Source organism: Clupea harengus, chromosome 7, assembly GCF_900700415.2.
Source record: "Clupea harengus chromosome 7, Ch_v2.0.2, whole genome shotgun sequence".
NCBI lineage: Eukaryota > Metazoa > Chordata > Actinopteri > Clupeiformes > Clupeidae > Clupea > Clupea harengus.
The window spans coordinates 492,157-514,729 of record NC_045158.1 but is presented as its reverse complement, the minus strand read 5'-3'; the positions used below and the strand labels follow the sequence as shown (position 1 = coordinate 514,729).

The 22,573-nt window shown below is 40.6% G+C and overlaps 1 protein-coding gene across 2 annotated transcripts in view; it reads right to left on the bottom strand.

Moving 5' to 3' along the window:
* The window catches only part of LOC105896860 (WSC domain-containing protein 2-like), a 32,744-nt gene extending 10,380 nt beyond the window's left edge, over positions 1-22,364 (bottom strand). For both annotated transcript variants that reach the window (XM_031570050.2, XM_031570049.2), the window contains exons 1-4: positions 21,662-22,364; positions 9,916-10,100; positions 5,860-5,981; positions 692-866 (exon numbers count right to left, since the gene is read on the bottom strand). In XM_031570050.2, the coding sequence (XP_031425910.1) occupies positions 692-866; positions 5,860-5,981; positions 9,916-10,100; positions 21,662-21,804 (625 nt within the window). In that variant the 5' untranslated portion in view covers positions 21,805-22,364. The remainder of the gene's footprint in view (positions 1-691; positions 867-5,859; positions 5,982-9,915; positions 10,101-21,661) is intronic.
* Between the last annotated feature and the right edge of the window lie 209 nt (positions 22,365-22,573).

Here is a 22,573-nt window from a genome sequence, read left to right as displayed (position 1 = left end):
TTATTACTTCCACTGTCCATGTGGCTATTAAAATCTCCCACTATGAGGATTTTATCAGAGTTTATAACAAAGGTGGGTAGGAAGTCAGAGAACTCTGACTAGCAGGGGTCGGGTAGTCTATATAGTGTAGTGATACAGGTTTTATATTTATCAGATTTTCCAGTCTAATACCTCTACCAGTGTGATTTACAGTGTGCTTACATGTTCTGGGTAAAAATACAGTTTGTATGTGATTAGTGACTTAATGTTAGGCTCTGCAATTGGGACAGTTAAGTCTTGGAAACCAGGAGACCTGATAAGTAAGCTAAGATTTATCGCAAGTTCTGCATCACTAGGTATGAGGGGGGCAACGATGGGCAGTGGGTGCTCACGACTGGGGCAGTTAGGCTACTCCCCGGCCCACTTGTTGCCAGCCTAAAGGCTCGATTGTAGGTATTTAAACAACTTAGATGCATGCGTCTAGTTCCCCATACAAAGGAGAACCTTTTATTACTGCCTAAGACAAGGATTATCTGATGAAACAGGAACAAAAGTGTCCTTACAATATCCAACGAACACTAAACCAAGTTAATGCCTGCACACCGCCCTGCACTTCACTACTGACCACACAAGACACACAAAGTTGACCTGAACATAAGAGATGTATATTGAAAATGTTTCAGCCATAAACAGAATACAACGTTTTGCCCACCTTGAATCTGTGTTTGGTACACCACAAAGAATTCTTCATTTCCACAGCTCTCAAAATCTTCCCCAGTGCAGCGCTGCATACACAGGTCCTCATCCTCCCGCTCGTGCAGTGTGAAGAGGCTGGTGGGGAAGCCACAGTGGCACTGACGACCTGACAGTGCAGCCAGAGGAAGCTCCTGCATTAGAAATACACAAATACAGAAGAGAAAAGATTTGAGATACAGCAACAATTTGAATAAAACTGCAAGAATAAATCTGTCAACTTGACAGTTTCCATTCATCAAAGGTACATACAACCAACTGTTTAAGGTGTTTGGCAGATTATTTTATCCAAAACATATCTGAAGAAATAGAATATCAACAACAGTGAGAAATAAAGCATTGTGCATAATGCAACAAAATGTTCGAGCAGAATGTGCAGAGCACCCCAGGTGGCAAAAGGCTGAATGACTTGAATCACTCACAACACAACAGGTGAATTTAGGAAAAGTTCCGTAAATATTTATAAAGGCAAAATTAATTTGATATGCCATTATGAATGAGCCTACAGAGTTTCATTAAGATTGGCCTTTCAAACAGGCTTATATTGACTGCTGAAATTTGAATGGCCATTGGCAGCCATTTTGTTGAGCGAACCAACAAGTGTAAGTCAACAGAATTTCTGATTTTTAGCTTAAGCAGTTCTTGAGATATTGTAATATGTTAGTTGCAGCGCCACAAAATCTAATGGCATCCAAAGATTGTGGGAGTGATGAGGGTGTCAGATTTGGTTACATTTGAACCTTTACATGACAAGATATTGGCCATAGAGTCATAATCGGCTAAGCCTTCCAAATTGATTGATGCGTAACCTTGAAATGGTTTAAAGAATCAAAATTCCCTGAACAACTTTTTGTCAGAATGAGGCACACCAATTTTCCTGACAGTCAGATTAAATGCTTCAGACGAATTGTGGTACCCATACGGCTGCTGAGATATGGGATAAAATGTGCTTATTACGGCGCCACCTTGTGGACAATTAGTTTCATATTTGATACATAGCTTCTACGTGTACATTATGAATGAGCTTATATAGTTTCATGAAAATCGGTCTTTCACACAATATTGGCTGCTGAAATGTGATTGCCCATTTTATGGGCCATTTTTGTGAGCCAGCCAACTGGCTCACAGGAAATGTATAAGTACACCAATTTTCAGATTTTAAGCTGAAGAGGTTCTTGAGATATTAAAATGCTTCAGTTGTAGCGCCCCCTATGGACAACCTTTTACTAAATCTGGCGTGCGTCCAAAGAATGTATGTAGCAAGTTTGACAACAACAACAAGTTTGACCATAGAGTCCGGCAATACCTTACATTTTGATTGACAAGCCACTTTGAAACAGAATGGCTAATCACAATTATTTTAACAACTTTTTTGTCAGCATGGTCTTGAGGATGAAAGGATGAACAGCCTTGGAGGAGTTCATTTAACTTTTGTTTGTTTTTTTCGAAAATGGCGGGGAAAAGTTGACAGGCAGAAATTGCTGGGAATGGCTGCATAAGGCTTGGGAGCTGTCAAGGATTTTTTTTTTTTTCAACCCATACGGTTCCCGAGATATGAGCAGAAACGTAAATTTGCTTACTATAGCAAAATCACTGTAAAATCACAATAAAAATGATTAAATTAACAAGATGATCAGAGTATCTGAAAGAATATTTACATTAGAGAACATCTACATATTTACATTGGAAAAGTTTAGTGCATCTAATGGCAGCCCAATCCATGGTCACAGGGCCAACATGTGAATGTGTATGTGCAAGGCCCCCATGCCCTCTTAACACAGGGGAGAGGCAGAGGCAATGCTAGAGGCCCCAGTGCAACCGGACAGGGACCAGGGCAAACACGAGTGCCACTCCAGGGTGGAAAGACTCTTACACCGGGGGGCATCAAAGCTCTGATGGCATAAGATATTGGGGGTAGAAAAAACAAGGAGCATCTTGGCAGATGAAGTCTTGAGAACACTGAGGGATGCTTATCCTAATATGTTAGACCCTAGTGCCTTGACTGTTGCAAAATGAACAGCAACTGAAAACGTCCTAGTCTTTATAGATAAACAACCCGGGTGGCATTTGAGGGTCAGGCTTGAGGAGAGGGGGGTTCCAGAGGACCTGCATCTCTTCACAGGGGCCACACTAGTAAGGGTGCTGAGAGAATCCTAAAGGTATCTCACCAAGCTGATGAGGAGCCAATGTTACAGGTCCAGCTACAGGGTAAAACAATGAGCATGATGGGGGACTCTGGAGCCACTTATACATCTCTGAAACCAAGTGAGGGATGCCACCTCCCCAAGTCAGGCAAATATGCTAAGACAGTAGGATTCTCAGGGCAGCTAATAACAAGTACAGCTAATACCCTTCAGAACTCCAGTTTCACTTTCACCCTTAGGTCAAGCAATCCAGATACCAATACTACTATCAGACCAAACACTGGTAAACTTACTAGGGAGAGATGCATTGTGTAAATTGGGAGCTCAAATTCAATACACAGCAGAAGGATTGTACAAAGATGCACAGGCGAAAGGAGTTATGCAAATGCCACAGTTTCAGGTAATTAGATTGGGAATTGGGTAAAGAATGGATAAAAGACATAGTTCAGGAACATGGCTCATTAATGGATGTGCCCTACAAAAGACACCCACACACAATCCCCTAGGTGCCCGTACTGCAGTGCATATACTGCCTATAGGGGGCAGCACCGAGGTGCAGGATAGAAGTGCTGGAAGGAAAGGCCATTTCACCCCAACACACTGTAGCAATTACAAAAGCTCAAAGCCAAGGCCAGTGACACAAACGCAGTTATTCATTGGGTTAATAGGGGTTCGTGCAGAATGGATTGAGCATCATGAACTAAGAATAGCCCTATTGCAATCTCTTACTAAACAAACTGAAAAACAACCAAGAACCCCACTCTTGTGGAACAGTGATACAAAACAAGCATTTACTTTAGCGAAGCAGGAATTAGCTCAAGCCCCTGTTCTTATACTCTGCCTAATTACAAGCATGACTTCCAGCTTTTTGTCAGTCACGAAAAAGGCAGCAATGGGCTTGCTTATATGACAGCCGTGATGACCCCAGAACAGCGCTTGGGTAAAGGGAAACAATCACTCACATACTACAGTTCCAGACTCGATCATGAAGCACAAGGCTAACCCCCATGTGTGCAAGCCTTGGCTGCTGTATACTGGGAATATGAAAAAGCCTCTGCCATCAGTATGGATTAACCGGTTACAATACACACCAAGCATGCGATCAAAGCGTTAGCTGAAAAGGGCAAAGGCACCACAAAGGCCACTGAAATATATGGATCTGCTCCGGTGTCCTGATGTCACTATAGCAGCTCTCAGTACAGTGCAAAGCCCATCAGATAGGGAACCGATTGGCACACCGCATGAATCTGTAGCCGAATCAATCACATTTGCAGAGTTAAGAACAGATCTGGTCAGTGAACCCAGATCTCACGCTGTGAATGGGGCAAGTCTCATGCATAATAACCCGGTGTGTGCAGGATAAGAGTATTATCCAACAAACAGGGAAAGGGTTTAGTGGAGAAGCCCTGTGAGCACTCATGTTCCGCTCAACTAGCACAACTCAAGGCCCTCACAGGTGCCTGTGCCCTGGGAGAAGGAAGACTTGTTACAACACACACTGAGTCCGCTTATGCCCACAACGTTTGTCATTTCAATGGTGCACATTGGAAACAAAGAGGGTTTACTGAAACTGATGGCACTCCGATTCAACATTTACATTTAGTCATTTAGCAGACGCTTTTATCCAAAGCGACTTACATACACATTTTACATTTACACTGATGGCACACTGCACATCAGGAGCAATTAGGGGTTCAGTGTCTTGCTCAAGGACGCTTCGACAGGGAATCGAACTAGCAACCTTCTTATTACTAAACGACTTCTCTACCTCCTGTACCACTGTCGCCCCCAATCTTGATCAGATTAAATTGTTACTAGAAGCCCTCGTGAAACCAAAACATTGGTATTTGCAAGTGCAAAGCCTTATAGAGAGGACATCCCACATGGTAACGCGGTAGCAGAGAAGGTGGCAAATACATAGTAACGCCATGGTACGGAGAGAACAACTATCAACAACAAACTATGGATAAACAGAGGGTGCAAACTGGATCCCAGATACAATCTCTGGAGGTCATGATGGCATCTCAGTAGTAGCTCACACCCTGTTATCTTTACTAATATCTGATGTACATGATATGGATCATTGTGCAAGGGGGGTAAGTACTATGGAAAATTCGAAATTAAGGGTATTGGACACCGACAGACAACTGGCTACCGGTGCAGCCATGCAACCAACACAATGTTAGAAACACATTGAGCAGAACCTCGGCACATAAGGGGGAAGCCAGCTGCTTGGACCCGTCTGGGTAGAGACATTTCACATCTCAGCAAAGATGTAAGATCTACATTTTTTCGTTTCAATACCTTGCTCCTAGAAGTTGCAAATGTGTTCCAAAACATTTATTTAGATAATTAAATTAAATAGACTCTCACATGTTTGGACCTTTTACATTCTAGTCTGAAATCAATTCTCCAGAATGTACTGGAGCTATATCGATCTCAATAAAAATAACGTTGGACTGTCACGGAATCTAAGGAAGCAAAATCAAAATCACAAAGGCTATCCTGTTTAACTGCATAACAGTCAGTATATAACAGTGTTAGGGTATTTTCAAACAGTTCGGATAAGCTACAATTGTGTTTCAACAAATGTATTTGTTTGGAACAATAGACACTAAAGTTTATACCTTGTAAAACTGTCCAGAACCTACGGCGATATTGCCATCTGCTTACATTGTAATCTCGTCTGACGCATTCAGTTTAAAGGGATGCTTGACAATGTTATTGGCAGACTTTAATCAAACCTTTCATTAATAAAGTTCAGCTCGGCACTGCCCACTTAGTGCCTTTGATCAAGCCTTTACTGCTCACTTTATTGCTTGAGCAACCGTGCGCATGTGCTCCCGCTTCTGACAGTCGTTAAAATAGGGGCCAATATATACATTACATTTCAATTTTCAAATAATCACTACAGAGCTTTACATTACTAGGACCTCACAACACCCAAACAAACATATAAACAGAGATGTACACACTGTCTTACCTTCTCTGTGCACTTGTCAACACATTTATCCACAGACATATTTCTTATTGATGCACTGATGGGTAGAGCCAATGTGGCATTTTCTGGTCTGCGGAAACATCCTTTGAAGATGGCACTTCCATCTGAACACAACGAAAGCATACAAGATCATTGGTTACTGATATAATACACAAGTCAGATAACATGATTAGTCTTTCCAGTGAGTGCACCTCTTTGAGATTTTGGGCATCACAGGGTCACAGCAGTGTGGTCTCATTATCTTATTCTTCTTCTGGTCAGTATTTCTATGGCAGCTCACAGAAATGTAAAACATTTCGAAATTTGACACACTGATTGAGGACAGTCTCATGATTCTTCTCATCAATTTCATGGTTACGCTGCAAGTGCTCTAGCGCCACCGATTGGTCAAAAAATGGAGGTACAGTTATGTATGTAACTTTTGTAACTGTATAAAGGATTTCTGAAAATGAGGTACCATTTGACTCCATGGGTCAGGCCAAGTTGAACGCACCTCATCGCATCAATTTCCACCACAAAGTTAAAAATAATTTCACAGGACACAAATTTTGTCAAATGTTGACCAAAATGTTCACTAAAATTGCTACAGATGATCTTCAGACCAGGCCTCACAACAGTTATCAGATAGATTATTAACGCTTGACCGCATTCATTTTTTGGCAACCAATTGAAATTGAATGCCAACAGGAAGTAAGCTCATAACTTGCTACCAAACTTGGTACATGCACTCAGTACCCCTTCCTGAGGACATGCAAAAACCTTTGCATCATCTGACCACTGGGGTGCACTACAAAAAGTAGATATGTTTGCATTATGCTTTAAACTGATCACCGAGCTCTTCAGTGGCTCGGCCATATGAAGGACTCTAATGCAAGGATAACCAGATGGTTCCTGGCTTTGCAGCCCTACCGGTTCCAGGTCCAGTATCACACCACACAGCGCCTCTCCCCTCTTATCAAGATATCTGAACTTATTGTGCTTTGTTGCTGTGCAGCGTGATAGTATGTTTGTGTCTGGAGTTTACCGCCGGTTTGGCGTTTGGGCGCAGACAGACTCTTTGTTTGGTCTGCCACACTATTGGTCTGCCGGGTAATAGTGTGGTACCCACTTTTGTCATCATCCATTTGTCATTGGTATTTCTATAACGTCCATAAACTGATTAAACATACACTTACTCACACTTCCTGGTGCTCTCGCTTCCCCCATACTGGTCCCAATGACAAGGCGCGCTTCGCGCTGGGGTAGTACCTTTACAGCATACCACTAGGGGAGGGAGCGGGCATTTTGTTACAGGGGTGTTTGTGTCACGCTAGAGCGTGAACCTGCACCTGTCACGCCCCCTTCAAACTCTACTCGCTCACCTGCACCGCTTCCTCAATCACCGGAGTTCTGATGACCAGCACCTGTCACTCCAGCATATATACCCCTCACTCCCCTAACTCGGTGTCTGGCCTCGTATTACATAGACTAAACCCCATCGACGTACTACCTAGACATCCTCAACATTCGTAGCATCTAGCCCTTTTCCGAGTATTACTCGTGTACATTTGTTTCACGCTACGGCGTTCAGTTTTGTTAAAGAATGTATCTCTGAGTTTTGTTTTCTGCGCTTCTACGCCAGTTCCTTGTTTTCCCAGTGCTCCGAGCCTGCGTACTTTGAGTTAGTTTCTCAGTACGTTCTGTTTTCTCCGTTTCCTGTTCCGTGTCCTGTTAGTCAACTCAAGTCTGTCACCGTGTCCTGTTTGTCTGCTGGCTGTCCATTTACAATAAATCCTGTTTGTATCACACTCCATCTCTGAGTCCTGAGAGTTCCGTGACAGTTTGCTTTGTCCACATTTCCTTTATGTAATTATTATGCATTCTGGGGTTATTTGCCATTGGATTAAATGGGTGTTCGTTGGATAAAATTGACATGTGTTATTTGGCACACATTTCATAAATGGATTAATTTAGTTAATAGTCAGCAATATGTACTATGCTTCCCCATATTCATGGGTCAGCCCTATTAGGCCAATTTGTGGTAATAGGAAGGCCTTCTTAAGAGGGTAGTTCAGTTCCCTTAGGTGTTGTGAGAGAGAAGGACAGCTCCCCTGGTGTGAGGTAGAGTTATTTCTCTATAAAATACTGTTACGCTACAGTTGATATTTAATTTGGTTTTTGTTTAAAGAATTTTGTTTTGTTATAAAGTTTGCCCTTGCCCTTGCCAACCTGGATGGTAAATGAATATATTTGCATCGTTTGAAACGGCAACATCACCAAGCCCACATCCCAACCGTCACTCACAATCAGGTAAAAACAACATGGGATAGACAACTAATTTTCATTCACACAGTCTTCCATAACTATAAAGTAACAGGGGTCATGTATTCCGACCGACTCTTGCCTAATTAACAGATGCTACAGAGCGCAAAGCGCTGTGAGAGGTGTGTAAAACATGCAAGGTCTAGTTAACCTAGCTATGAACTATGCTAGCTATCTCTAGTTTAGGGAACCATCTTAACAGTTTATAGGCTACTTGCTAGCATGTGTAATATGAACTTATTTTAATATAAAGTGAAAATGAACTCGTGTTAATATGAATCTGCACAGGCTTAGGGTTTCCAGAGGGTTTCTACCTTGTTAAATTGAGCAGACTTTAACGTCAGCTAGATAACTAGCTATCATTTCATGCCAATGGAACTCTGCCCAAACTGAATTGGCATGTAGTAGAATGCAATGGAATGTAGTCAAATATGTTTTTATTTAAATCAAATATAAACATACCCTTACAAAAAACTACTTTCTGCTCAGACTTTTTACAAAAACACATTGTAAAGATTTCGGGCCACTCTGAACCTTGTAAACATAGGTGTTAGCTATACATATGCGATTTTAGCATTCAGAAAGTGTGTGGTTTCACTACTAAATATTAGTAACTTCAGAGTAACCATTTATTCTCCAAAATCAGTGTTCCCTCACAATTAATATTGCTTAGTAAGGCGTAAACACACCTGGGACTGCTTATGGCCCACCTGTCAAAGACCATGGCCATTAAGTAATGACCCTGGAATGTCTTTGTGGCTGTCTACCCCCCACAAAGTTCTTGGCACGTCATGAGCCAATAGGGATCGCCGAATTACCATTCCCTTATATGAATAGCCCTCATTTGCTAATGGACGGGTCATTAGGAGCTGAAAACTCACTCAGAGACTGAAATGTGTAAGATTGTAAGATGTATTCTCTTTACTAAGTGCTAATTTATTTTTCAAGGGGATTCAAGGTTTCTGGGGGTGTTATTTGTATGTCTCTAGGACAAAAACTCAGAGCTTTAAAGGCATTTACAACAAGACCAAAATATTCCTCCAAAGGAATACTGTCTCCCAAGGGTTAACTGAAACAGTATATTGCTGATGTTTGAAATGTTCATGGTTCAGTCTGACACTAGTGAATCTAGTGTATGTTTCACATCGTCACCTTCCTAAAATAATTGCCTAAATCGTCTCCTCGTGATGCTGGCCACCTCTGGTAAAATCGCCTACATCCTCAGTTGAACAGATCATGTGATTCTACCCCTGTAGTATAATGGCCTATGTCAAGAGTGTGACTTAGGCAGTTTTATTTTGCCTAAGTCAAAAGACAAAATTAATTTGACAAGCTTTTTAAGATGACTGATTGTTGACAGAGTTGAAGGTTTAAAATTGCTTAAGTCACAAAGGCATGTTCAAAAATTTGCCTTTGTCATTTATTCCTCTTGTGTTACATAATTGACATACATTGTTATTAGTATGCCAAATGTAATATTTTGTCATAACCTTTTGGAGTGACATTATCAATAAATATCATATATTCAATTTTTGGTTACGTTTTTTGTTCATCTGAAAAAAATGACTTAGGCAATTATTTTAGGAAGGTGACGACATGCTTCATTACTGCGTTTTACAGGAACCTCAAGAGATGTCCTCACAGTTATAGTAGATACAAAACTCTTCTAGAGTGTGAACTGCAGGTACACCTCAAAGGAATAATGGGAAGGAACGATGGGGTAGTGTTATCACTCACAGCGTCGAGCAGACTCCTGGCTGAGCTCCATGCGGTAGATAGAGAGGCGGTTGGCTCCTCCACAGAGGCTGCTCCGCTCTCCTTTGCACTCCATGTTGCATTCGCTCTCCGAGGCGTTGGGGGCTTGGATTTTGTGCCCGCAGTAGCACTCTGCTCCAAACTCCAGACCAGCATACCAGTACCCCCTAGCACACAGCACAGTGAGGAAGGACATGGTGAGTATGGAACGCTAAACTTTTATCTATATAAACCTTGTGCAATGTGTTTAACAGTGTTTCTCTCTCGTCTGCTGCAGTCTGGGAGTAAGCCGTGCTTCTCTCTGACCTGCCAGGACGTGGGTGAGCCCAACAAGCTTGTTGTTGTTGTCTAATAAATATACTTATATGCAACTCTGGAGTCCTGAGGTAACTAGAGTGAATTTTGACCTGTCATATGGTGAGTATGGAGTGGCATGAGGACATGGTGAGTATGGATTGAGTTTACCCCCCTTATTCACATCTATGCTGGGCTTCAAGGCCCCATGAAATCCACTACACATTTTTACTGACATCTTAACATGGGGATAAATGTCACTTCTACACCAGTGCAGTCTAATCTATATTGAGATCGTAAATTAATGAAATCCCTCCTTTCCGTTCTGTTTCTTCCATGTTAGCATTGGCAGTGCCATTTAATTTGTCTGTCAGCTCACTCTGTTTGTCATTGAAAATGCCTTAATTTTATGCTAAATGCGCTTTACTCTTCTATCTAGCGTAAGCTAACATTAGCTTGTAAATGACCTGACGCTCAGGAAATACAACTGTGTTCTAAACTTTGCCATCAACGCGCGTCAGACGGCGCCAGTGGGTAAGGCTCTGTAACAAAGAACTAAGTTCTAAGCTCAGACGTCTCTATTGCTTGCCAACTGTATTTGCGAGGACATCTGAATCATAGCCTGGATACCAGACCGAACTTAGCCCCGCCCACACATTTTTTGGTTGGGAAGTTCGGTCTGGCATTACTCCATTGAGGAGAAATTATCTGCGGACAGACATTGCCGTACCAATCAAATTGTCAAGGCGGGCTTTATACGATGATGGACAGATGATCAACCGTAACGTAATCAACCACGTCACCAAAGAGCTTTTGGGGTGAATTCGTTTTCAACAAACATGGCTGCCGTTGGAGAGCTGAAATGTGGTGATTCGAGTCTGTTTTAGAAGACATTGACAGCACATTCATTTTGAAAGAGGAACAGAGAAACGCGATCAAGGCATTTGTCGATCGAAAACATGTTTTTGCCGTCCTTCCTACGGGATCCGGTAAAAGTTTAATGTATCAGCTGGCCCCATGGTCTACGTTATGGTCATACTACGTTGCTCTGATTGGTTCTAGATATATCCAATTGAGCGAAGAGGCATTTTTTTTCCTGGTTCGGTTGAAACACGCCCCATAATCACAGCCCATTGGAGCGGTATCAGACTCATATTCTGACTAGAATTATGAGTATGACATCGTCAGGCTATCTGAATCATAGACATGCAAAGAGACACAACTCTGATCTGAAAAAGACTGAAAAAAAACCAGAACAAAACAAAAATCCTTTTTCTCTCCCTAAGAGATTGAAGCGGTCTTTCAGTTTTCCATCTGAATAGACGGGTGACTGGTATTTAGGATAAAATTATGGCATTTTTCACCAACGATACGCAATGTATGGACATTCATATTTTTTCCTGAAAGTATCCAGTTTGGCTAGGTATCCTAGTATCATCAAGTGTTAAACTATCAATGAAAATTCTTCTTAGTGGATGAGAAGTGCCATTAAACGGCTTACGTTCTCTTCTTCTTTTTACATTTACGTTTCCCCATGCGTCCGGCCACGGCCATGTTCAGAGATGCATTGTCGGCTGGATCTTTTCAAATAATGTATTTTGTGTCCCTCCCATCACACTCCTACCCTTTCACACCAAAACAGAGACAGTAAGTTGACACTGAAATGTATGGTTTCTCACTTCTTCTGCAGGACCGTCAGTAAGGCAATCAAGCCATTACCTACCAATTGAACATTGGTACATGAACATGGAATTGTATTTGCTGCATGAAAGGGTGCATGATGCAAGTGTGATTGTGCAGCAGTAGGAGGGGGTCTCTAGCAGTATGAATGAAAGCAGTGCACAGGAGATTGTGATAAAATTGTGTACACACATATATCGATAGGAAGAGACATCTCTATTGTCATCATTACACTACCACTCAACATAAGTTAGCATCTATTTTGCTGGGACAGGGATGCAAACTATTTTTTTTAATATATACAGTATATCATATATATAAAATATTCAAATTTTATCTAGGTATGACAACAATCTGCTGACGTATTCTTGTATTTTCTCTTAAACAAAGCATGTGTGCACATGTGTGGTTTGAAGATAGATGGGTGATGTGCCAGGTGGTAGTGAGCTAACATACATAACAAAGCCAGCCGCATTTGCTGTCTTAACGTTTCTGTCTCAGTATTATCGCTACACACTTTTTGCAATAGGACGATGCACATGTCCTAACTAGAGCCTATTAATATTTATTCATAAAGTTATCAGCAGTTACATGCTTTTGCTTTTACAAGAGTCACAGCTTTTTCCACTTCTCTCATCAATAACAAATAACGTACAGAACAGTTTCGACAGACATTTGAAAGAGGGCAGATGCACATTTCTGTAGTTTTAAATATTTCATATAACAGACATTTTCAGAGGATTGATTTATGTGTTGATTCATGAGAAATTTGCCAATTTTAACTAACAACACCTCACACAGCCCTACAAAACATGTTCAGTTAGTCACACTTGTTGATTGGTTCTACCAATTATTATTACAAAGTACCAACTCACCCGTAAAACTGATCTCAAAGACATTGGACCTCATTCTCGAACATTTTCTTAAGTGTCTTCTTAAATATCTTTTACGAACTTCGTAAGACCAACCTTAAGAAAGATTCCCGCCGGATTCATGAACGCCTGGAAATGTGTTCTTAAACCGCCAAAGTGTTCTTAGCTGTGCACTGATTCTTAAATCCAACGTGCGTTCTCGTACACCTGAATTTGCTCCGCCAGCTAAGGGCATGCAACTAAAAAGACGTGTACAGAATCCACAGACTCCACAGGCAACGCGAAAGCAACTTGAGACTGATCAAAATCATGTCAAAGCGGAAAACGAGCACCGGTCCAGTAAACGTAGGCCTAACTTCACCGGTGCAGAGGTGGAGGTTCTGTTGCAGAATGTAGATGTGTCCAATCTAAATTAAATACTAGGATGTCTGTAGAATTGTGTGAACGCAATCACCAACGATTTCTCACAAATTCAGCCCCTAAGAACATGGGCGCACTCGAATCTGGCCGATTTACGACTGCTATTTAGCGTTCTTTAAATTCTGGTCTAAGTTAAGAACGAATCCCAGATGAGAAAAATTGTCCCAGGAACTTCGTAGGTGGAGTTAAGAAGACATTTCTTCTTAAAGAAAAAAATAGAAGACATTTCTTCTTAACTTTTTCTTAACTGCGTTCGAGAATGAAGGTCCATTGTCGCTTAATTTTTTTCATTCAATCATTTATTTCCATATATTTTTATTCTGTTCAATCAATTTGGTCTCATATATTGCATCGGAATTGCTTTTAATTATATACCTGTTTTGTTGAATTTATTACTTTTATAATGCACCTTTTTCTATTTGTCTGTAATTGTATTTGCTAATCTATAATTGTGTTTGTGGTCACCATGTGTTTTGTGTTTATTTTGGTTGTCCATGTGCTATATTCTTGACCTTTCACCTTTTGTGTTTACTTCCTGCCTTTGTTTGTTTTTCCTGCCATTTTCTGTACCCACAAACAGTCACATGACCAACCTCACTAAGTATTTATACCTGGCCTTTTGCCAATCGTTTCACCCAGTGATCTATCTGCCGTGTTTTGTCGATGAGATATCTTTTGTTCTTTTTGGATCTCCTGTGTTTTTGGGATTTCCCCTACCTTCTGTTTTCATCTGGATCTTCTGTGTTTTTTGGAAATAAAGACAAAAGCCTTTTTCTGAGATCTGCACTTGGGTTCTACCATTGCTCAGCGTGATACACACTGGTTCAACAATCCAGCATCCCAGGTTCAGTTAACTTTTTGTGCATTTTAGCTTAAACCTGGTGTGATAAAGGTTTTTCAATTCAATTTTATTTATATAGTGCCAGTGACAATTGAAATTGTCTCTGGGCGCTTTATAGAGTTAATTAGTTTAACTAATTTAATTAGTAATTCATTTGAAGTTAATTACTTAGCTACATCTGCTAAATTGCTTACAGAATTGTGTATCGACAGTGGTTCAGGAGGTAGAGGAGTCGTTCAGCAATGGGCAAAATAGCAATTCAGCGACACTCACCAGGTGTCCAAGTGTCCTTGAGCAAGACACTGAAACCCTGACCATACTGGTTGGCACCTTAGATAGTAACTTCCGCCATCAGTGTGTGAATTGGTAGAATGAGGCATTCATCTGTAAAGCGCTTTGAGAGTATAAAATATAAACGCAGTCCATTTAACAAATCTGGTTTTGTGTCTGGATTGTTTCTGTCAATCAAAGTTACCTTGCCAGCTAACTAACTTGCTGCTTAATGATCACATCTAACCTAATCAGACTTCAAATGTTTTCTTCAGAAATACTGTAAACTAGCCAAATCTGCCAACTCATCAGTCCTGGTTGATACCTCGTTATAAACATTTCTGTCCAAGATTTTTTGGGCTTGGAACCTTGTGAACATGGTTGCCGGCCACACATAGGTGATCAAATCATTCAGAAATTTCAGGTGGTTTGACTACTTAAGTGTTAGAGTAGCTCAGGGGCGTAACTATAGGGGGTGCAGCAGGCGCGGCTGCACCTGGGCCCGTAGGGTGTCGGGGCCCGTCGCCGGGCCCAAAGAAATACTCAAGTCGCTCGACGGGCCCACCGTCAGTACAGTGTAATTTTCTCGGATATGCTTATGTTCAAATAAGCGCTACTAATACATAGATAGCAGTGTCAAATGATTTTTATACACTTGAAAAGACAAACTTATCTCAGTCATGGTTGTTATTCTTTTTTGGGGAAAAGTAGCAATTTATAACAAAATCATATGCTTATCCTACATACACTATAGAAACTATCAAAAAACTATTCAATGAAATGAATACGTTCTTATTTTCTTTGGTATTTTTGTGATTAGCAATGATGATTGCTGGGTAATATGTATGTTGTTGTCCAATGTCAAGTCTCTATTTGATCATGTGACAATACAATAGGCTATAGTTAAACCAATTCGAAGGTCTGATAACCTACTTCATTGAGCACAGCACAACTTTACTCGTAACAATGCCTTTTAAGCACAAGAGTGGAAGTAGAAAAGGACAAGAGAAAAAAGAACAGGAGGAGAAGGCGGCAAAGCTAGTCAACTAGTCGCCAGCCCACGGAGTCAGCAGTGCAGCAGTTACTAGGCTACAAGTTGGGTAAATAGTGGTCGCTATTATTATCACTTTCTAACCATTTTTACGGTAAGAAATGTTCCTGTTGAGAGTCAAACAAGACTTAGTTAATTGTGTACACAGTAGCCTACACACCCATCGCTTCTGAAATATGTAAGGTTGATTAATTAAACACTATTTATATCGATAACAAACAGTTTTTTAGACGCGGTTGCGGAAGTAGGGAACGCTACGATTTTTAATTTTTTTAATTTTTAGCGTTCACTAGGGGGGCCCGTAATAATATCTTGCACCTGGGCCCGTCGTTACTACGTTACGCCACTGAAGTAGCAACATATGTTTGGAAAGTAAGTATGAATTGTAAGACAAGAAGAGACAATTAAACCCTTTTTGTAGTTTATTGAAAATACTGTGTTAAAACCCAAACATGTAATGGATTACATTTTGATGAATAGAAAGTGCAAAGACATTGTGTTACTGGAATAATACTAAATAAGAAATGAATAAAAGACCAATAAATTGTCAGTCCTGATCAGGACACCAAGCTTCAAAACGGTTTCAAACAGAGTACCCATTGCTGGAGTCTGCGAGCACAAACAACTTGAAACCCCACTTGGTTGGTTTGTCCGTCATGTCCTGTGTCATGCCAGTATGTCATTTTCAAGGCAGTAGGCACCATACATTAGTCCACAGCAGGACAGCTGCGGGGATGATTGAATGCATGTAAGATTCTGAATTGAATACATGAGTGGTTTCACCCAGAACAGTCCGCCATGCTCTGAGGTTCCCCTTATTGGGTATCATTCACTCTGTCCTCATCTGGGTCACTTGTGTACATTCCAGGATATTGTCCAGTCCCTTGACATCACCTGTGACGGGGAAATTATGGAAAAGATGCTGTTTTTCAGTAATAGGGATACTGGTTTCACGGTAAACCACAGTAGAATTCCCAACGGTTAGTATTACCGTTTGAAAAACTTTCGTTAAATACTTTCGTTAAAATATGGCCTTAGCTGTCGGTTGAAAAGTCCACATTTTGTGTGATATCAAAGCATTGCCTTGAAAAAAAGCATTTTGTGAAGAAACATTTGAGGAATCCAAATAAAGGTTAAAATCGCCTATCAGGATGGAGACATTGCATTCAGAGTAGTTAGTAGTTAGTAGTTAGAGTACTTAGTATAGTTGAAAGTTCAGAAATAAATACATTTGATGGCTTAGGTCAGGGGTTCTCAACCTTTTGCAAGCCCCTCCCCCATAGATAGATGGGTGAATAACTAGTAGTAGTACTGTTGTTATTGTTATTATTCCTACGAAGCCTACATTTATGCTAAGTCTCAGCTCTATGTGAAACACGAACCTGTATTGTTCTGCAAAGCTGTTGAATTCTCTGTTCAATTTTGGATAAACACAGTCCATGGTCGACCAATCTGAGAGAGATTGCGATATTTTCTTTGAGAGTCATCAGTTTGGAGTATGATGAAGCGAAAGGGAGGAGAAGTTTTAAGGCCATATAACTTGTGCGCAATACGAAACCAGCGTTGGGGATCTCAAGGCTGAGCTCTGAAGGAAGAGAAAAGAGATGAAACGATGAAGGACTGATAATGCAGTGGATAATGCAGTGGAAATTATCAGACAGAAACATTAGATGAAAATAGCCTTTTAAAAAGACTGTTTAAAGTGTACTGCAGCAGCAGCAGTGTTGTAAGGCTAAGGTTACGTTTTGAAACTGAACCGAGGAGATAGGAATAGCTATATACTATATAGCTATATTTCCAATGTCTGAACTGTCTTTGTAATTTTGGACATCTGCTAAAGTTTGCTTGTTCAGAATTTCAAATGATAACTTTCAGATTGTATTGGCCAGGCTGAAGACAGGTGTCTGTGATTTGTTAGTGCAACTACATTTTGCAGTGAGAGGTCCGTTACCCCCCCTATATGAGGTTACCCCCCCAGTCTGAGAACCACTGGCTAAGGTGCAACAAGAGTGTGTGTAGGTCCATGGAGCAGGGGAACGGGGATCAAAGGAGGTTTGATCACGCAGAGTGATTGCAGTTAGTTTTACATTCTTGCGATAGACCACCTCCTCTTCCAAAGGGATGGGATTTATAGATGTAAACGAATCCTAGGTAGACCTAGACCTAGGTATAGACTCAAGTGCAGAGAGTGTTAGAAAGACTTTTTATTTTATTACATTTTATTCTAGGCAGAAGGTCACAGAAGTCCAAACGCTCATGGGATAAAATCCAACAAAAAGGTACAACATCCAAAAGAGTAATCCAAGGGAAAAGGCAGAGTCAAAGAGAACAGAGACACCAAACATCATGATCTACCAGGAACAATGCTTAGGTCTTCACTTGGGTCAAACACAACTACAAAGACTAAGCAAAGAACATGACAGGAAACTGGATTTAAATACACTGAGACAATTTATTGAATGAAGGCACATGACACTGAAAAAGAGTCACAGGTGAGTTGGATAACAACACGGCAGGGTCAACACAAAACACAAAGAAATCTGTACAAAGGCTGACAATGACAAAAACGTTGGACGAAGTCCAAAACCATGACACCTTCTGACAAATACTATATTCTCAGTTGTCCTTTTATTTCTCCAGTCACAAGATTTGATCACAGTATGTCACAGTACTGAAACAGCTCTCCTTAAAGTGACCAATGACCTCTTTACTTTCTGTTGACCCTAGACCCTATTCTGCCAACATAATCCTGCTGGACTTCGTGCTGCCTCCCACACAATAGCTCCTGACATCTCCTAGGCCAGCTCAAACATGGTTGGTACTAATGCCATGGCACTGAAGGTTTTTGCCTCAACATTCTCAGTCATCCACAAGTCTCCAATAAATGCAGGCCTCTTCCAATCACCAATGTGCGCGACCCTTTCAGTGATATAAACAGTCAAATTGATATAAAATGGCAAAAAAAAAAGAAATAACACTGGTTTTTAAAAGGTAGTTAAAGAATGCATATAGTTGGGGAAAAAAACAATGTTTGGTCTATTCACTGTTTGTTTAGGCTGTTCACTTTTCCTAAACTGGAATATTTTGCATCTCCAGAAAATAGAAAGCTTTCTCACAGTGATTCTCGACATGGCTACAAAAAGAAAACATGATATCAAGTTCAACCTTGAAGTTGAATTAAATATGCTGAGCAGAATTTAGGAGAAGTGGCAGCATGGCATTTTGGAGTTGATCCGAGACATTTTTAAAGAATGAAACAGCAAAAAGAGCTTCTTCTGTCTTCAGACCACAGGAGGGCTAAGCTTGATGGTGGAGGGAGATTAAGAGAAATTAAGTGAAGCTGGTCGGGTGGATATTGAGTACACAGGCAAACCAACTTAGTGTGTGGAGGAAAATGATCTGACTGAAGGGTAAAGAAATAAACATGTCTATTAATAGGCTGACAGATTTGCAACTAGTCTACTTACAGGACATTAGACTGTGTAGGGCTAAGAATTTTTTTGAGCTAAATGAGGGCAAGATTCATCAACAAGTCATCTTTGTTGATCCTTAACTTCCAAAACAGCCTCGGAATTCTAAAATAAAGCATATGTGATGAATCTGGTATTAATTTTGTGGGGTAGGTTTCTTCCAACATTTTTATTCATGTGTTATTACTTCCAGACATGACTTCAATTCCTTATACACTGGACTAAGCACATCACATGTACTGGCTACTAGTGCAATTTGGGATTTTACAAAATGTTTCATTTTTAGTTTTTAAAGCTTTAAATGGACTTGCAACCCATTCTATTTCAGGCAGCCTCTGCCCTCTGGGCCTCTCAGATCCTCTTCACAGTTGCTTTGAAACATCCCCTGAGGAAGATTGAAGTCTGAGGGTGACTGGGCCTTCTGCAAGTCATGGCCACTGCACTGTGGAAGACCCACCTCTTCTCACTAGCCTTCATGTCTGGTTGGTTTTGCCCACGTTTGTGCTGGTTTTAAAACACTTGTGGTGTCTGCCAAAATGTTTTAATGGACTCCTGGTCAAAAAGTATTTATTTTTGATTATTTTATTAATTTACTCATTTAATTCTTCTTATTGGTTTCTTTTATTTATGTATTTACTTTCTTACTTACTTATTGCTTGCCAAGTCAATTGTATAGTGCTATTGACAAGACAGAGACCAAGGCCTGAACTGACCATTTCCTCAGTCTTTAACACTTCCAGCCCCAAGGCTTTTTTTTTGACTATGTTAGGTAGTCTGCCATGCCTGATATTTTTGTATATTTCACCTAACTAAAAACCATGAGGCAAAAGTGGCATTTATGATTATATTCTAGAACACCTCAGCAATAATAAAATGAGAGTAAAAGGAATGTAGTAAAAAACGTTTTTTATTAAAATGAAATCTAAAGACACTAAAATGAAATCTAGTTTTAGAGGTGCTCAGACTTTGTACAAAAACACATTGTTAATATTTTGGAAGTTTTCTTTTTTACTCTGAGCCCTGTAAACATAGGTGTTTGCTCCACATAGGTGAGTTTATCATTCAGAAAGTGTGTGTGGTTTCAATACTAATTTTGAGTAATATACAATGTAACACTTTCTTTCACTTAGACCACTATGCATATTGATGAGAAAGGTGTGAACATTCTGGGACACCTCGGTCAAGAACAATGGCCATGACGTAATGGGCCTGGAATGTCTTTGTTCCTACAGGTTTACTTGACCCAATAGTGATCACTGAATTACCATCTCCTTATCATATGAATAGTTGTCATTTGCTAATGGGAGGGTCGAAACCTCACTCAGAGGCTGAAATTTGCAAGGGATTTGTAATATTGTCCTTACAAAGTGATTATTTATATTTTAGTTTCAAACTTTACATATTTTAAAAGAAAAGGGTTCAAGGTTGCTGTGGGTGTTAGTTTTATGTTTCTAAGACAAAAACTCGCAAATATATTAATCAAAATACCAAAAAGTCCCCCACGGGGCCCCTTGGGTCTGGAAGAGTTAATGGCAACTATTGGTGATGGTGTTGGTGACCTCTAAACAACGAGACCATCAAAGATATTGGAGGAGAGCTACCTGTAAAGTGTTTGAGACCACTGAAATCTGCTGGTATTATGGAAAGTGGACAGAATTACGTAACATGACTTCATCACACAATCTAGGACTTCCAGCTACTTTTTTCGATAGCCAATACCAATTTCTGTTTAGAAGTCACTCACCTGTCAGAAAGAGGTGGAGAGCAGACACTTCACAAGGGACAGGATGGAGGTCTTGATGCTCCAAACTTACACTGTGGGAGTATCTCTCATAACTATAGAAACACAGATGTATATTGCAACATTAAAGAATAAATCTAGAAACCAAACACAATGTAACCCTATCCAAACGACTCATGACTGAGAACAACAGTAGCTGAAATGTGTGGACCAGTAACATTAATAATTAATAATAAAGGTAACTTTATCATAGAGGGTCCACAAGGCTTCTTATTTGTAGATGAGTTAATATATTTGCATGGCTAACTAGTTGGTTAACTAGCCAGTTATCGAACATCGACAGACCAAAGTTAGTTAGTTATTTAGGAAGCTATGATAGCCAACTGAGGTTTGTACTCTTGATCATACTCTAGTGATCAAGTTATATTCCGAAGGCTAGACATGATTGCTTAAAGGCCAGGGTCAAAATGAGCGAAAAAAATACAATCTCTAGCTACCACAGCAATTGGTATGCAGGCTAACTTTTCTGACAGTCCATAAATTAGCTATAGCTAGCTACCTTGCTAGCTGAGTTGGGATTAGTTATTACTGTGATTGGGTAACTGATAGACACAATGCAGAGGTAAATTGGCTATTCAATGAAGTTAAGTAATGACTCACCTGTCCAGCCAAAAACAGCAAGCTTGGTATCTTCATACATTGAACTTCCATTGGTTTCTCTCTGAAAGCCACAGTGATGTCCACTTGAATCTTTTTCTTGGCTTGGTTATACTAAAGTCCTTAGAAAGAAGAATAATTAATAAAGAAGTGGGTTTCACCTGTAGACGTCCCTGGTTATACCCACTTCTTTAGTAATTGTCCTTCTGTGTTTCGTCCCCGGGTTGGTTTGGCCATGTGAAAGTAGCGAATGGGCAACTCCGCTGGAGTTCTCTTCTCAGCCATCTCTTATTCAGAGCAAAAAGTGTTACACAAACACTGATCTAACGTTACTGTCTTTATGTAATTACCATTTAATAATTTCACTTGACACTCAACACTCACAATATTAATGCTTATATCTAGTGAAACTCGGTGTTTACTCAATCTTACCTCTCAGCACAGTTGTCCTGGCAACGGAAGAGGGTCATCTTTTTGTAGTCAAAAAATGACACTCCTCTGAGTGCCCTGTTGTGTGTGTCATCCGTGTAGCAGCCGATGTATTTTGCTGTGGGAAACATAAACCAGATTAACATAGCAAATTAAACATAACATAGCAAACTGTAACATTTAGTTTGAGAGAGAGAGTTTTTTCAAAATGTACAGCAATTCATATGGCAGATGCTTTTATCCAAAGCAACTTAAGTGAGGTGCAACAATCAAACTATTGTAAGTTAGGAGATACAAAGACAGTAAGCACCACAAAACTAATTCTGGTCAACTTGACAAGAGCAAAGAGAAGAAGCAAAAGTGTGTTATGGTGTGATATGCAGGGACAGCCCTGCTCTGATAGCAGTTGGTAGCTCATTCCATCATCGAGGGACCACAAATGGAAAAAGTCTAGACTGCGATTGCCATGTGAAGGGCCAGCAATGTCAGATTCTCAAACAAACATTCTACACCGTCTCCACGTGTAGCGACCCTGGCTCTGAACGTGCAGAACACTAATACCATGCCTTTGTTCACTATCTAAAATCTAAAAATAGGGCCCAGGTCATGAAATTCAGTTTGGCCTTCTCTCTGCAACTGACACCAGGGAGCCCAGCTCCATGTCAACCACAGTGCCAGCTATCCTCATCAGCCTACTCAGCCACACAGCAGGAGAGGCCGGAGCCACCACCATCTCTTTGGTCTTGGAGATATTCAGCAGCAGATGCTTCGACCTGCGCCATTCCACAAAGAGGCTGTTCACACCTGGTATTAACATGATCCGATCCCAAGTGGACCGCTCTAGGAACGTCAGTTCACACCTGGTATTAACGTGATCCGATCCCAAGTGGGCCGCTGTAGGAACGTCAGGTCACA